This window comes from Trichoderma asperellum, chromosome 6, assembly GCF_020647865.1.
Source record: "Trichoderma asperellum chromosome 6, complete sequence".
Taxonomy (NCBI): domain Eukaryota; kingdom Fungi; phylum Ascomycota; class Sordariomycetes; order Hypocreales; family Hypocreaceae; genus Trichoderma; species Trichoderma asperellum.
In genome coordinates, this window is record NC_089420.1 from 3,627,607 (window position 1) to 3,642,205 (window position 14,599).

At 49.3% G+C, this 14,599-nt stretch overlaps 5 protein-coding genes across 5 annotated transcripts; 3 read left to right on the forward strand and 2 right to left on the reverse strand.

The window, feature by feature from the left end:
* The first annotated feature begins 84 nt into the window (after positions 1 to 84).
* On the forward strand, positions 85 to 2,834 carry TrAFT101_010632 (uncharacterized protein). The gene is made up of 3 exons (XM_066129020.1): positions 85 to 1,305; positions 1,383 to 2,010; positions 2,080 to 2,834. The coding sequence occupies exons 1-3, from the start codon at positions 541 to 543 to the stop codon at positions 2,664 to 2,666; spliced, it is 1,980 nt and encodes a 659-aa protein (XP_065985150.1). The 5' UTR covers positions 85 to 540; the 3' UTR covers positions 2,667 to 2,834.
* Positions 2,835 to 3,469: 635 nt separating this feature from the next.
* On the forward strand, positions 3,470 to 4,798 carry TrAFT101_010633 (uncharacterized protein). Its single transcript, XM_024901386.2, has 3 exons — positions 3,470 to 3,617; positions 3,677 to 3,971; positions 4,039 to 4,798. The coding sequence occupies exons 1-3, from the start codon at positions 3,574 to 3,576 to the stop codon at positions 4,756 to 4,758; spliced, it is 1,059 nt and encodes a 352-aa protein (XP_024755462.2). The 5' UTR covers positions 3,470 to 3,573; the 3' UTR covers positions 4,759 to 4,798.
* A 96-nt stretch (positions 4,799 to 4,894) lies between these two features.
* On the reverse strand, positions 4,895 to 5,911 carry TrAFT101_010634 (uncharacterized protein; the record flags this gene model as incomplete). Its single annotated transcript, XM_024901359.2, has 2 exons — positions 4,895 to 5,558; positions 5,625 to 5,911. 2 exons carry the CDS (start codon positions 5,909 to 5,911, stop codon positions 4,895 to 4,897), a joined length of 951 nt encoding a protein of 316 aa, XP_024755463.2.
* Positions 5,912 to 6,760: 849 nt separating this feature from the next.
* Positions 6,761 to 8,359, forward strand: TrAFT101_010635 (uncharacterized protein). The gene has a single exon (XM_024909025.2). It carries the CDS (start codon positions 7,279 to 7,281, stop codon positions 8,206 to 8,208), a length of 930 nt encoding a protein of 309 aa, XP_024755464.1. The 5' UTR covers positions 6,761 to 7,278; the 3' UTR covers positions 8,209 to 8,359.
* A 346-nt stretch (positions 8,360 to 8,705) lies between these two features.
* TrAFT101_010636 (uncharacterized protein) lies at positions 8,706 to 9,295 on the reverse strand (the record flags this gene model as incomplete). Its single annotated transcript, XM_024901380.2, has 2 exons — positions 8,706 to 8,803; positions 8,866 to 9,295. 2 exons carry the CDS (start codon positions 9,293 to 9,295, stop codon positions 8,706 to 8,708), a joined length of 528 nt encoding a protein of 175 aa, XP_024755465.2.
* Between the last annotated feature and the right edge of the window lie 5,304 nt (positions 9,296 to 14,599).

Genomic DNA, 14,599 nt, shown 5'->3' on the forward strand with positions numbered 1-14,599 from the left:
CGGCATTGATTTTTGAGATATTTTACACATTGCACAGCAGATTCCTAATGCGCTGCACTGTGCGCTTTTGCGAAGCTGCCTACTCCGCCAAACAAACACACGCGCAGCATAAAGCAGAAACACCAAAGTTGGGAAGCAATAGAGGCAGCAGAAGCAATGGAAATCCATCTTTGAGAGCATTTTACTCTATTATATACTATTTTATTTTTTTATCTTTATCAGTGTCATCAAAGCCCGTGCAATGGCAGCCGCTGTGTATGAAGCTTGAAGAGATGTGCCTGGATTTCCCAGTTAGAGCCGCAGATCCATTACCAGTTCCAGTCCCACATCAGCCTTCAGTGACGTCAACCAAAACAAACCAATAGCTGGTGATGGAACAAATCTAAAGATCTGACGTCGGCGGCAAGTCTAATAAAGACAGATACGGGCGCAGATTAACTAAATATGTAGCTACAATCAAGCTGATGGGAGCTGCTCTGAGCCTGTGTTGTGTTTTCTGCAGCTGCCTCCAACACGAATTCAAGATTGCTATATTCTGCAATGGCAGCGTCCGACCAAAACAGCGGCTCATCCGTCTCTGCCCTCAGCAGCGAGCCTGATATAATCGAAAGCTATGAAGAAGAAGTACCAACCGCCAGCCATGCCCTTGCCGAAGAAAGCATCCAGGCTGATGCCGAGCACAAGGGCGCCAGCCAAACCGAGCACGATGAGATCGAGGTGAGGAATATCGGATGGAACAAGGAGCTGCACCATGTTCCGCAGCCGGTGGTTGGCGGGCTGAGAAACGAAGAGCTGTGGGTTTTGATACGACGCTTCAACAAGCAGATTTTCGAGGTCAGGAGCATCGAGACGGCGCCGCTGGCCGATCTGGACATGAACATTGCGGAGGACGAGGTGTTTTCTCCGGAGAAGCTGCGCGCGCAACTGGAACGTCTCTACATGACCGTCATCGTGTCTGTGATTTGTCTGTGGAAGCACATTGTGCGCCTTCGGTCGTGGCGAGAAACAAAGAGAACGGCAGTCTTCCTGGCCGTGTATAGCATTGCGTGGCTGTTTGACCTGCTTATTCCCGTCGGAGTCGTTTTCCTCATGGCCTTGATTGCCTATCCACCGGCGCGAACCATCTGCTTTCCTCCTGTGCCGCCATCAATTGTCGACTCCAAAACAGGAGGCGTGCAGAAGCCGCCGTCAGGAGTCCTCGCATCGGACAACTCCATCACCGGCGCTCCTGAAAAGCACCAAGGCGAAGGCGTCGAACAGGAGGCGCATAGCTTTGTCAACAGCATCGCATCGGTATGTGCTGGCGTAAGAGTTTTTTGCAGTTTGCCTTCTAGTATTATACAATGACAGAAATGATTGTTGACGCTCGAATTCGCGTATAGGTAGTCATCAGCACGAGTGCAGGAAAGCACCCGCAAGGCGACCCCCACGACGACAATACGGCTCCAGACCCCACAAACATCGCAGCAGACATATCAAATGCCAAGGACGCTGCAGATGGGAAAGAGACCAATACGGAACAGGACAGGACAAAGACGCCTGTTTCCAACATTGTCTGGACCAGAACGGGGCCCATCATGCACATGATTTCGGAAGTTGTTGATACCTGGGAGCGGTTTGGCAATGCCCTCAGTCCAACGCCTCCATTCCCGGTTGAGCAGCCGAGAATGGCCTTGGCGGCGTGTCTTTTGCCTCCGTTGCTGCTGTCCTTCTTTGTATCCTCGTATATGTTGCTCAAAGGCATCGCATTTGGTGTTGGGTTTCTCTTCTTTGGCGACCCCGTCATTACACCAGCGCTACAGTATGTCAATCGCAGATATCCACGATGGCAGAAATTCATCGAGCTGCGAAATACGGTTCTACGAGGCATACCAACCAACGCGCAGCTTGCCGTTACCCTGCTACGTATCGGCGAGAGGAACAAGGTGCCAATCCCTCCGCCACCGTCTTCCGATGCGCCACCTCCAGTCAAGATTGATCCAGAGGCTGCGGAACAGGTCGACTATCTAGGTATTAATTTTCGCTTTTGGGTGTATTTGTGTACCAAGAACATGCTAATAATAATTCACCCGTAAATAGGTGTCACTGATGAAGAAGCGAGAGAAGCGCTACATCCCGACTTGGATCACGCGAAAGAAGTCAAAGACGACAGTCAACAGCGAAAGCCCAAACGTTCGCATCGTTTTGTCAACTTTCTGAAAGGCACCGCAAAGGGAGGCGTTGAAACGGCCCTCACCGCCGACAAAGCCAAAGCCGCTGTTGGCGCTGCTCACGCACGAAATCGATTGGGCGTCGTGAACAAACGACCAGTTGACGACCTTCCATCCGGCCCAGTCTGCTTCCCCGCTCGATGTGGCGGTAAAAAGGGCCATGCATACATCACAGCAACCGCTACGAGCCCTGCGCTAAGTTGGACCTCCAAGATTGAGGACGTCAACCCGGCGTGGACAGTTGCCATTGAAGATATCAGCCAGCTGAAGAAGGTTGGAGGCTTGGGATGGAAGAGCAAGATTGTTGTAGGGTGGGCGACACAGAGAGAAGTTGTGGATGGACTGGTTGTGAGAACAAAGGACGGAAAGGAATATCACTTGACAGCGGTCATGGTTCGCGACGAGCTGTTCAACCGGCTGATTGCTATGGGCCATCAGATGTGGGAGGCGTGTTGATGCTGCTTTGGATAGAGTTGATGTTGTGACAGCTAGATGGGGGGCAAAAAGATGGACGATTTATTAAACATTAGCTTTCATTATATATTTACTATATATTCCTCGGTATTCACCTCAAGTATGTAAACTAGATAGTAGCGTTGGGTAAATACTACATGAAGTTTTCTGTATATGAGCTATAATCTATACGTTAGAAGACCACTCTGATTTTAGCCTTCTCATTTTTTGCTGGCTCTAATTTTCTTTTGCAATTTCTTCTCATATCCTTCATTTCTCTACTAACAGCATTTGTAATGACTGCATCCTATTAATAATACCATTATCTATTGCTTCCCTTTTCCAATTGGGCGCAGCGAAAAATGCCCAAGCTGTGGGAGAAAACGAACCCCGGAATCGGTTCTAAATCGGCAAGTACAGGGTCGAGATGCAGGTGAAGCAACTTTGGCCGCCCTTGACACGCCCACATACGCCTCAATACGCTATTACTCAGCAAAAGCACGTTAGACAGAGCCTCGATTGGGGCTGGTCTGCCGCAGCCGTCACTTGCGGCGGATCCAATCAAAGGCTCAATCGAAGTGGCTTGCTCCACCAGGAGGGCCATCTCACGGCAGGTTTGTCCGCGCTTTGGCTGTCTGCGGGAGGTTATTTGCCATTGGCGACTAAGCTTAATGGCAAGTGGAATCGAGCTGAGATCATGAATGAGATCATGAATTAATAATAATTGGGCGAGGTGTTTCAGACTAGGGATGCTTTGATAATGGGAGTGTTACGCTGTGCAACTACTTGTATAAATAGAGGGTCATGGAGCGATGGAATGGGATTCTGCCTCGTGCTATCAATCCAAGCAATTTGCAGTTGTTAACAGTTGTTCAATCATATATTGACAATAATTAACACATCAAAAACAATGGCTCCCAAGAAGGTCCTCTTCACCGGCGCAACAGGCTACATGTAAGACTTGTCAGCCCTCCAACGACTGAATAACAAGCAGTACTAACAACATGTGGCAGTGGTGGCTCTGTTCTCACCCTCCTCCAAAACTCAACCCATCCCGACATTAAAGACCTTTCCTACACCGTCCTCGTTCGCAAGCCCGAGCATGCAGAGTACTACAAGTCTCAAGGCATGACGCCAATCATCTTCAAGAATCTCGACGAGGACTCGGAGCTTTTGAAGAAGGCGGCCAGCGAGCATGACATCATCATCAACACAGCCAGTGCTGCCAGAGCGATTGGCGCGAGGTCTCTTATTGAAGGACTGGCGGAGAGAAAGAAGGCCACCGGCGGACCAGTCTGGTTCATCCACGTAAGTGTTTATGTTGATGTCCGATTCTGCATGCGCTGTACATACATGTACTAATTTTCGTCTATAGACATCCGGAACTTCAAGCATTGGCAACCGCCCCGTTAGCAAAGTCTATACTCAAGAAGATGCTCCCTTTGAATTCAACGACAAGACTCAGGACATCCACGAGTACGAACTGAAGCGCGAGGCACACGATCCTTACTCTCAGCGTACAGGCGATGTGGCCACTGTCCAGGCTGGCGAGGAATTCGACGTGCCGACATATATCCTCATGTCTCCCACCATTTATGGCAATGGCACTGGTGCATTCAACAAGCGTTCCATCCAGGTACCCTTCTTGGCTCGACGAGCAGTCAAGAAGGGATACGCCGAGTACATTGGCGAAGGCGCAGGAATTTGGGACCACGCTCACATCGACGACACAGCAAAGGTGTATGAACTGGTGCTGGAGAGGCTCTTTGCAGGAGAGAACATTCCTTATGGTAGAAAGGGCATTTACTTTGCTGGCAACGGACGCCATGCGTGGAAGGACCTTTCTGACGGACTCGCCAAGGCAGGATTTGTTGCCGGAGTGCTAAAGGAAGACAAGGCACGACCGATTGGACTGCAAGAGATCACAGATGATACTCCAAATGGAAACTACCAGTTCTTGGAGTTGGGATTTGCTTCAAGATCGGTTACAAATGCCGTTCTGGCAACAGAAGTGTTGGGATGGAAGCCATTGAAGGGAGAGGCAGATTGGGAGAAGGGATTCGAGGAGGAAATCAAGGCGGCAATGGCTGAGTAGAGTTGAATCTAGCGTATTTTATGATATAAAAGCAAATAGCATATGTGCATTATTCTAGATAAAAAAAAACATTTTTTTTTTTACTACGTTGTCAAAGCTATTCATAACCATTGTTTGCCCAGCGAAACTTGTTGAATCACTCTTCTACTCCGGTAACGACAATATACTTTTCGTACTCGGGCTTGAGGACAAACTCCTTCGCATCAGTGCTGACGCTAACATCTTTCCATTTCTCCAAAAGCTGGAGTTCCTCCCCTCGTCTTTTCGTTGCATAAGTTAAGCAGTCTGATCCCAAAACAACCCGCGTCGCCCAAGAACGGCCCGCTGCAACACCCTGACGCTGGATAACGTCCACCATTGCGGATGCTGCTTTGTTAGGATCGCCGGGGGTAACCCACGAATGATCCGGGACGAAGAGTCCAGTGTACTGCCCAAAGATGCCTTCATATGGCTCAGATACAGCCAATGCAAGAGCAGAGTCAGATTCTGCTTTGACAGAAGCAGCACCCTCATCTTCCTCACGGGGTTGTGCCAGACGAGTTGGAAAGCCGCCAATATCGAAAGCAACGCAATTGATGCCCAGATGAGAAACTTCCCTGTGCAAGCTCTCGGCAAACGAGCTCAGAGCAGCTTTAGTCATGCAGTAGTGGCCCAGGAAAGGGAGGCCCGCCCAAGCACAGCCCGAAGAAGTGAATGAGATGGTGCCGTGGCCTTGAGCGCGGAAGAGAGGCAGGATGGCTTGAGATGTGTGAAGTTGGCCGAAGACGTTGACCTGGAATAGATGGTTGACAAAGTTGTCGCTTTGAGGGTAGTTTAATTAGAAATATGATATAAAATAGGTGAGATGTATAGTCCAAAGCGCTTACTCGGCATCTTCAGCGGTTTTGAATGCAGATATACCGGCATTGTTGATCAAAACATCAATGTGGCCGAAAATCTCCCACGCCTTCTTCACCTGGGCTTCCACAACTGACTTTCCAGCCCCGACATCGAGTTCTAGCAAAGCAACGTTGTCGGACTTGAGGTGGCCGAGCTTATTTTCGACATTTCTCCCAGAGGCAATGATTTTGTCCCCGCGAGCGATTATGCAGTCAACCAAGGCAGCGCCTATGCCGGAAGTAGTGCCGGTGACGAGCCAGACGGTTTGAGGCATGTGTTTATTTGAGGAGACGTCTAGTTTAGAGTTAAATAGGTGATTTATGATGGCCGAGAAACGTAGATGCGGTGCTAACTGGGAATGATGCGAAGAGACTTTATTTATATTCTTGTGATTATTCGGGATACTCTACATAATAGATGTTTAGTGAACCTGAAGTTTACCCTCGCTGCTGAAACGAGTATCTCTACTGATTTACGAGGTATTACGGACGAATTGTCCGTGGGAGTCGAGTGTTATGCACGGTAACCATAGTCTACGCAGCTACGCATAGAGTTGAGAGCCGACAATTTGGTCCGCGGACGAACGTCTCTGTTCGCACTAATTAGCAGCTCATCCGCTTCAACTTACGCGAGAGCCTCCATCTGAATCCCAGGATGCAAAGCGGAGATATGGACTTTGCGGACTTAAAGCACCAGTGAATAATAATATTGTAAACATAGAGCCGCGACGTAGAGCTTGGCGCTGGTTACTGTGTTCCAAAATGACGATGCGAGCTCTCAAGTTTCGTCTGGCGGAGAGTCATGTGCACGCATCTCCATGCCGAAAGCCACTCGTTTCAATTGAGAGTTGGTACAAGGTCAAAAATAAATGCTGCTTGCTGTTGGTTGAGATCTTGTCCGATCGAGATGAATCTTTATTGCGGCTTCTCCAACTCGAGTGACGGCTCTGCGTATATGCAGCTCATCACATGTAAGCGTTACCGCTGAAGCTGGCCTCCGAATCTCCTCCCAAACAGCTGCGGCGATCTGCTGTAGGCGAGATGAAGAATCAAATCTTTACTTGTCATATATTTGATGATTTTCATGTGCTTCATTCAACATCAACTAGACCTGCATCTTCTCTTAACCTCGGAATTGCTCACAATATCCGAGAGCAGCAGGTCTGCCGTCTTCGTCAATGACGTCAGCGATGGCGATACTCCGCGACAAGAATCAACCCTTCAACCTTCACTTGATCCGTGAAAATGGACATGTTGAGTCACGCAATAGTGCAAAGACGCTTATTAATCCACCGTTGAGTCACAGACGGCCAATCTAGCGAGAAAACAGACAGGCAGCCGAGCACCCTATTAGGACTGCAGCAACGCGAGCTATACGGCAGCTTCACTTGTCTCGTTTTGGCCGCGTTCAACCACAAACCAACCCGCAAAGCTTATTGCAATGTGTAATGAAATGAAACCAAAACGGGCTCAGAGCCAAGGATAGCAGCGGCCCAAAACCACCTCCAGCCCGGCAAAGTCTATTCGCCAACCCCGCGCGCCCTTGGAGAAGCAACAGCTCCAGAGCCAGCGGGAATCCGCATTGCCACTAGCTTCACCATCACCAACAGCCAGCATCGACACCAGCATCACCGTCAGCAGCATGGATTTCGCGCCCGAGGCCTACAACGAGGCCGAGTCCTCCTCGTGGCTCATCTGCCATACCTGCGGCACGCAGTTTCCAACCGCGGACCGCGCCGTCGTCAAGACGTGCCATGTCTGTGACGATCCTCGCCAATATGTCCCCCCCTCGGGCCAATCCTTCACGACCATGGCCGAGCTCCGTGATTCGAATCATCACAATGACTTCAAGCCCTATGAGCACGACGAGCGCATCATTTCAATCCACACGTGCCCAAAGTTCGCCATCGGCCAGCGCGCCATGTTGATTCGCACACCCGAGGGGAATGTTCTATGGGACTGCGTCTCGTACATAGACGCCGAGACGATAGACAAGGTGAACAAGCTGGGAGGCATTAAAGCCATCGTCGTCAGCCATCCTCATTTCTATAGCTCGCACATTCAATGGGCGAGAGCGTTTCAGTGCCCAGTGTATATTTCATCTGAAGACTTGCGCTGGACAACCACGCCGTCAGCACATCGCAGGGCTCTCACGGAAACGGAGACAGAAATCATACCTGGCGTCAAGGCCATTAAGCTGGGCGGACATTTCCCGGGCTCCTCAGTGCTGCTGTTTGATGGACGGCTGTTCATTGCAGATACGCTCATGACAACTGCGGCAGGCTTAGGAAAGTGGGATATAGACGCCTTGGGAGCCAAACGAGAGAAGCCTCCTGGGTTGACTTCGTTTTCGTTCTTGTGGAGCATCCCGAATTACATCCCGCTGAGTGCAGATGTGATACACAAGATGTGGGTGATTCTCAAGAACTACAACTTTAGAGCAACGCATAGCATTTTTGAGGGCATCGACATTGAGGATGAAGCGGTGAAAGCGAAAGTGCTGGAGAGCATGAAGTTCCAGACTAGGGCAATGGGCTACACGGCGCATCCACTTTTGAATGAGACGCTGTGATGTGATGGGCATTACTTGGCCAAATGTAACACACGTATGCATTGTAACACTAGCATCAGAGATATCATTCATCACCTGATTAGAGACACGTATGTTAATCATTCATGATATGTTTTTTTTATCATCTCTGGGTTGTATTGTAAATGTTGAAGCAAAATGTACGTCGTGAGCTATGTAAGAGCAGAGGCCTCAATCTGAGCTGCAGTACATACTATATGTAAATGAGGACAGGGTATCTTGAAATCTTGAAATGTTTAAAAACAAAGAATAAAAAGAATAAAATCGTGGTAATAAGAATGAGAAGAAACAAATAGCCAGCGCTTCGTCCAGTAGTATTTTTATCCATCCCAAAACGCCTCTCGTTTAAATAGAAGAAGGAGAAAAAAAAAGATTACCCCGTCGTATCGTCCTCATCCACCGCGATCGTCCGATGAGAAGAAAATGCGATAGTGTGATGATGTCAATTTTTGTGGTGTGTGTCGGATCAAGCAGAGAATTTAATGTCTTTGTTGGAGGCAGCGATTGAGCATCTCCCAGCCCTCATCGGGCAGATCGACAACAGAGTCGTTGAGTGTGTCAAGAATGAACGGATTTGCTGCAAAGTTTCGAATGTTAGTTACTGAATTTTGACCACTAGGAACAACTGTGATAACTTACGCATTAGAGAGAGAGCAATATCGCCAGCTGCAACAGCCAAATCCATTCTCGCTGAAGTATAGCATCCATATCGATCTTGTAGCTCCAACATGGTCTTCCACAGCTCTTTGGTTGCGTCGGGGCTCATCCCGCCGCAGCTGCGAATAGAGCTTGTGCTTCCCTGGCGGCTCCGCTCATACCCGGAGGAAGAAGGGCGGCTCTCTGACATGTTCATGTCTTGGGCTGAAATTGCTGTAGCGGAAATAGCAGCAGATGAAGTAGAGATGATGGAAGAGTTGCTGGCGGTTGTGGCAGTAGCTGTGGTGATTGTGGTGGCAGCGGTTGTGGTGGTGTTCACCGGGATGATGGAGTTTAGCTGGCCGATTTCAAGGTCGTCGCTGAAGGTGGACCACTGAGAGCTGATTGATGAAGACGAAGAGCTTCGGCGCATTGTATGCTTGAAAGATGCGCGGTGTGTGTGGCGGATCGGCAGGCTTATTTGCAGAATCCGGCGTGTGATGGCTTTTGGATCGGTGTTCAAGTTGCCCAGTTACGCGGTAGCAACACCAGCAACAGCAAGAGTGTAGAGAAGAGAGAAGAAGAAGAAGTGCCAACTCTGAGAATTCGGATCAAGGCAGATTATTATAGTCTAGCATCAGACCACTTAGACGGGTTGAATGGATCACGCAGAGCAGAGTAGCAGCGACGACAGGACCAGGCGGGAGGTGGTGAGGGGCCGGACCCTCGACTTATACGCATCCGCAGCAGCGTTCGCCCTGCCAAAAAGGGACGAAGCACAAGAGCTCAGCATGATCCGCCCTGGCTTGCCTGACGTCGATCCAGAATGGCTGTCTCAGTTCACCACCGCGGTGGGGCCCGATGTCGATGCCGGAACACTGCGCGCAGCTGGGCTGGCTTGAAGCTTGAATACGTGGCTGGCCACAGCCATGCCAACCTCAGATTGGCAACGCGGGCATCGACTAAGACCTTGTAGCCACAGAGTAGCCGCATGTACCCTCCGTTAATTGGCTTGCAGCAAAGCTGCCTTCGTATTGGGCATTCTTGTACGCGCTGGACATGGCTACGAATGAGGAAAAAATTCTAAAAAAAGGAGTCATCGCCAACAAAGAGATTCTGGCAGGAAAAGTTTGCAAACTGGAGCCCATGGCTTCAGCTGCTGCGTGTGAATTCCACCACACTTGACTACTTGCGTCTTTCACGTTCCTGTGCCCCTTGACTAGCATCGCAAGCCATTTCAAGGCACAGCACACAAAACTCAACTGCTGCCCGTTTTATTCTACAGATGCCCTATTCCGGGATCCCTGGCCCGCCTTGTTTCGTAGGGCTCGCTTCGCATTGCATGCCTCGCCCAGAGAGGCAACGAGGCAGAGACTAATACGAGACAGTGGCCAAAGAGAAGAGGAAAAGAACAAAAGAATGGCAAAGAAAAATTCTGCAGAGGCGGCACAGGCACGAGCAAAAAACGCCAATTGGCTCGGTGTCCAGGGATTTAATTTACACAAGTGAAGAATGCGTGACTAAAAATGGATGCTCCGTCGAGTCACCAGCGCCCAACGCCAGACCAAGCAAGGGTTTCGACTCATTCGAGAGCTTGCAAGCGCCAGATGTGACCCCCAAGTGCCGACGCCGTTTCAGACCGGACGGCATTTGCTGGGCAAGGATGATGCATAGTAAAAGTCGTATTAGAGTACAGGTACAGTAGCATCGAAGATACAAGAGACGACACGACGGCTCAAAAAAGCGGTCGCCGAATGGGGCCACCACACCATCATCGCCAGCACTCAGAAGAGAAGCTCGATCTGTCGACATTGGTGCAAGGATGAGGTGAGGGCCCGTGGCTAGGACGACGTGACCCGGGCTGATTCCCGTGGATCCTTGAAGCATCGCGGGAATAGTTGACGTCTTTGCGTAGCTTTCACGATAAGTTCTCCCACCATGAAAAGTTTTTCACGAGTCCCTTTCAAAGAGAGAGAGAGCGTGTGTGACTCGGTCGTGATAAGACGAGGAATATTCCATAGCCCTAGCGGGAGGCAAGGCAATCATACGACCTCGATGAGCGCCAAACATGCCTCCCTGCTTTGCCGCATCAACCGGCCACAAGTCAGATCCGACGCGGTGAAGCCGTCGTAGGCTCGATTTGAGAAACGCACGAGAAATAACCGAGGAGAAACGCTCCTCCTTGTGCCGCCACATGATCATCTTCGTTGTAGATACCGACAGGCAGCCGTACTCACAATGCAGGTATTTGTCTCATAACGCGACGGGCTCATGCATACTTTGCGCATCTTGCATCTCCCAGCTTCCCGAGAACCGCATCTCCTTGTACATACGCATGCTCTGCCAATCCGAGCAATGCCGTGGAGACGTCTAAACAGCTGACTGAGACATTCGCTCTCTAATCTAGGCCAATCGCAGACCCCTGCTGCCCGGACTGAGATTGCGTTCACACACTTTAAAAGGCATCAAGCGACAAAATAAGAAGCCTGAATAGCCGGAGCGGGGGGACAAGTCACTGCTGATCTTTTGCCGAATGCATCACCTCCATCTATGTACCAACCACAGCGGATTTCCTTGTTCAGGAAGTTGACATTCTGTATGGGCGCAATGCAACTTCGAATTGAAAGCGAGGCCGGCGTCGGAACACCCAGCTTAAGTAAGCCCATTCGAGTCAAGTTCGAGTCGCTGAGCTGAGCGCTGGCCAAGCTTTTTGAAGCTTCGAATTATGGCCGCTCCTTGCCCTACTGGGTCATTGGCTCAAGAGGAGAAACAATCATGTGAGGGCCCGGATGCACACGGGAGGGGCCATTGAAGCTTTCCAAGTGGGCTCTTTCGCGTCGGGATCCGAGCTTGGATGCCTGGGATCGCGTAGCAAATTCTCCAGTTTAATTGAGTCTGTCAAGCTTAGTTGATGCCTTAGTCTCTTGTTGCTGCCGCTGTTGAACTGCCAAGACGGCTACATACCTATTACTTCATAACCAAGTTGAAGCGAAACAGTCATGACACATCCGAGGAGGCAATACTATGCAGCGGCCTCCTCTCCGCCCTGAGCAAAGGAGAACCCGTTCGTTTCTCGTTTCCAGGGCGCGTTTCTTCTTCTCAAACCGCCAGAAGCCCCCTCGCATAGGGATCGCTCGGATGCCCAACGGCCCTGACAATTTCAAACTGCTCGAAAGGCCATCCCGATCGGGACGAGCGTTCCGATCGAGCCGTTTTAACCAACAATCGCCTCTTCAGCTTTTCGGCAGACGTCAGGCTGCATATCCAACGACCCCTTTGAACCCTGAAATCCCGCCCCAAAGGTCGACGTATGTGGCCTAGATGTAGGGTCCCCGAGAGGCTGATGCTCGTCCAAGGGCAAGCCACGCCCGACTCTTCCGTACTCCAAAAAAATGCCAAGCGGCGAATCGACGAATGAGGCGGCTAGATATTGGTAACGTGATGCCTGGTCGACGCCTCATTTTTTATTAGCAGCAGCTACACGTGTGCAAGCGCTCGATTTACTGGCCCTTGGCTTTTTTTTCGCTTGCTCGGTTACTGGGACACGTATACAGGGCATGGTGGCTGGCTTGCTTCCTATCAGTTTGACGTGTCTATCTAATAGTGTGCTCCCTTTCTCCAGTTTAAGCAAGGGAATGCAGATTTGAGCCGCAGTTTATATTGCTTACTGCTTAAGCGTATCTCATGTCAGATGATAGATCCCAGGCCTGCAGTGAAGAATAATAAAACAAGCGTATCGCAATTCGTCCAATCCTGCATGTCTAAGCCTCCAAAGGCAATCCTTCTGCAAGCCAAGCAACACAAAACAGTAGTGACTTTTGTCTACTTCCCACTACCTTTCGTCCCAAGAGTCCAGACAACTCTTCGCCACATGGCTGTTATAGCTATTATTCATCAGGTAGGGCTGAGTAAAAACAGCCCATCAGCTTACTTACACTCGGGATAAGCCCTGCCCAAGCCTGCCCTCATTCTTTCCGCTGTGCCGGTAACACGCCATACGCCACTTGGTGGCAGCTCCCCCGCGTTCAGGCGTTTCATGAAGGTTCAAATGGTTTTGCATTTCCACTACCTATGGCTGAAGAGACGCAAAGATGTTGCATGTGACCATTAAGTCGTGAGTCAGGTCCCCTCGCTAGACATTTTGTAGTCTCAAGCAGCAGCTGCAGCAGCTGCAGCACCCCCCTAGCTTTCTCTCACCTTGATCTTGGTCAAAGTAAGTTTACACTCAGCGTCGTCTGCTGGTAAAGGAAGACCGACGAGACTATGGCTTTGAGTTTATGATGATATTATCCTACGCAGCATCCAGGTCGAATCCTGTTTCGGGAATCATCTTATAGTAGCTATTAGACAAAGAGCCGCCTCTGAAGTGACCGCAGCGTTTTGGTGAGTCAAGTGCTGGAGCCGGCCTTGACGTAATGTTGGAGACGTAATAGCGGCCATCCGCGGTCTGCCCCAAATCTTATTGCCGTTAATGCTAGTTCCCGTCGGTGGCAGCTGATGAAAATGTCTTGATTCTTGTTATATTGGACGCTTCGACCGCGCAATCAATACCAATTTTAATGCGGCGATTGATAATTACAATCGTCGTTTACAAGAGCTCAGGAGAAGTGTGACGAACGGTACACTAGATAGTTAGTATAGGGTAGATTCCTAAGGGATAAACCCTAAAATAAGTTTTTTTAGGTTTATATTAATAAATAAATTAAGGAGATTTATGACGTCCTGGCCTATACTATCCGTATAATAGGTATAAGGTAGGTTCCTAATCTATAAACCAAGCAGCTGGTTTATGTTGGCAGAGAGATACAAGGAATCTTATAAGCGATCTTAGTTACATAGCTGATAGCTTTAGATAAGAGTTTAATCTTAGTTATTGTCTAAATGCTATATTAACGACTAACTATTTAGGCTTCTATTTAATAAGCGTGATAAATGGTTTTATATGTCGAACTAAGGGAGCAGTAATCTACCGCTGAGAATGATTGTGCCTGTGAAACATTATACTGAACAGATAGGAATGTTCTTAAAGCGAAAGCATCTCTTCCACCTCATTTTTGTTTGAAAGGCAGAGTAAATTGTACATGCAATTAATAAAATATTTCCAGTTATTGTACGAGGTCGCACTTACACCGACTCGGAATTGAGTTATAATTACGCCCAAGTTGTTCGTCAGTAAATTCAGATGTGTTTCACAAATATGTTCCGAACCCCCCCTCTCTGGAGGCTTGATCGTGCCCATAGTTTGCAATCAGCACATACTAATAACGATATACTGCTATACACTAGATGCCAGTGTATTATAAACCGCGACCGAGAAGTGATGCCATAGTTCCACGTTTGGCTAATGGCAATACCTCCATTTCCAAAAAATAAATTTGGCGGAGATGGCAGTTACACTTTTTTTCGTACTGGTCGGGGACTCAACCTTGGTATTCGCTGCCGGCGCCGGGAAAGCACGGAAAAAACACAACAGATACTCACACCTAATATTATGGCTTTAGAACTTTTGGCAATCACAGAAACTACCAGGATTTCTGTTGTGGTGAGTGTGGGGTGGGGTGCCTATTGGTGGAGGACTGGCGGAATTGTGGCGGAGAAAAACGTGCCCCCTACTTCATGAGGCTCTACACCCCTATCATGGCCTCGGGATCAACATTTCAAGAGGTGATAGAATCAACGTTCATCGGATTCATAACGAGCCGCTGACAAATAATGTCCGCAGAAAAGAAATCTCCAC

Bases quoted from the DNA above. Each gene is read 5' to 3' on its own strand.
- TrAFT101_010632 (XM_066129020.1), top strand. From the start codon at position 541: ATGGCAGCGTCCGACCAAAACAGCGGCTCATCCGTCTCTGCCCTCAGC. The intron at 1,306-1,382 runs GTAAGAGTTTTT...ATTCGCGTATAG, and splicing joins TCGCATCGGTATGTGCTGGC to GTAGTCATCAGCACGAGTGC. The intron at 2,011-2,079 runs GTATTAATTTTC...ACCCGTAAATAG, and splicing joins GGAACAGGTCGACTATCTAG to GTGTCACTGATGAAGAAGCG.
- TrAFT101_010633 (XM_024901386.2), top strand. From the start codon at position 3,574: ATGGCTCCCAAGAAGGTCCTCTTCACCGGCGCAACAGGCTACAT. The intron at 3,618-3,676 runs GTAAGACTTGTC...AACATGTGGCAG, and splicing joins ACCGGCGCAACAGGCTACAT to TGGTGGCTCTGTTCTCACCC. The intron at 3,972-4,038 runs GTAAGTGTTTAT...TTTCGTCTATAG, and splicing joins GACCAGTCTGGTTCATCCAC to ACATCCGGAACTTCAAGCAT.
- TrAFT101_010635 (XM_024909025.2), top strand. From the start codon at position 7,279: ATGGATTTCGCGCCCGAGGCCTACAACGAGGCCGAGTCCTCCTCGTGG.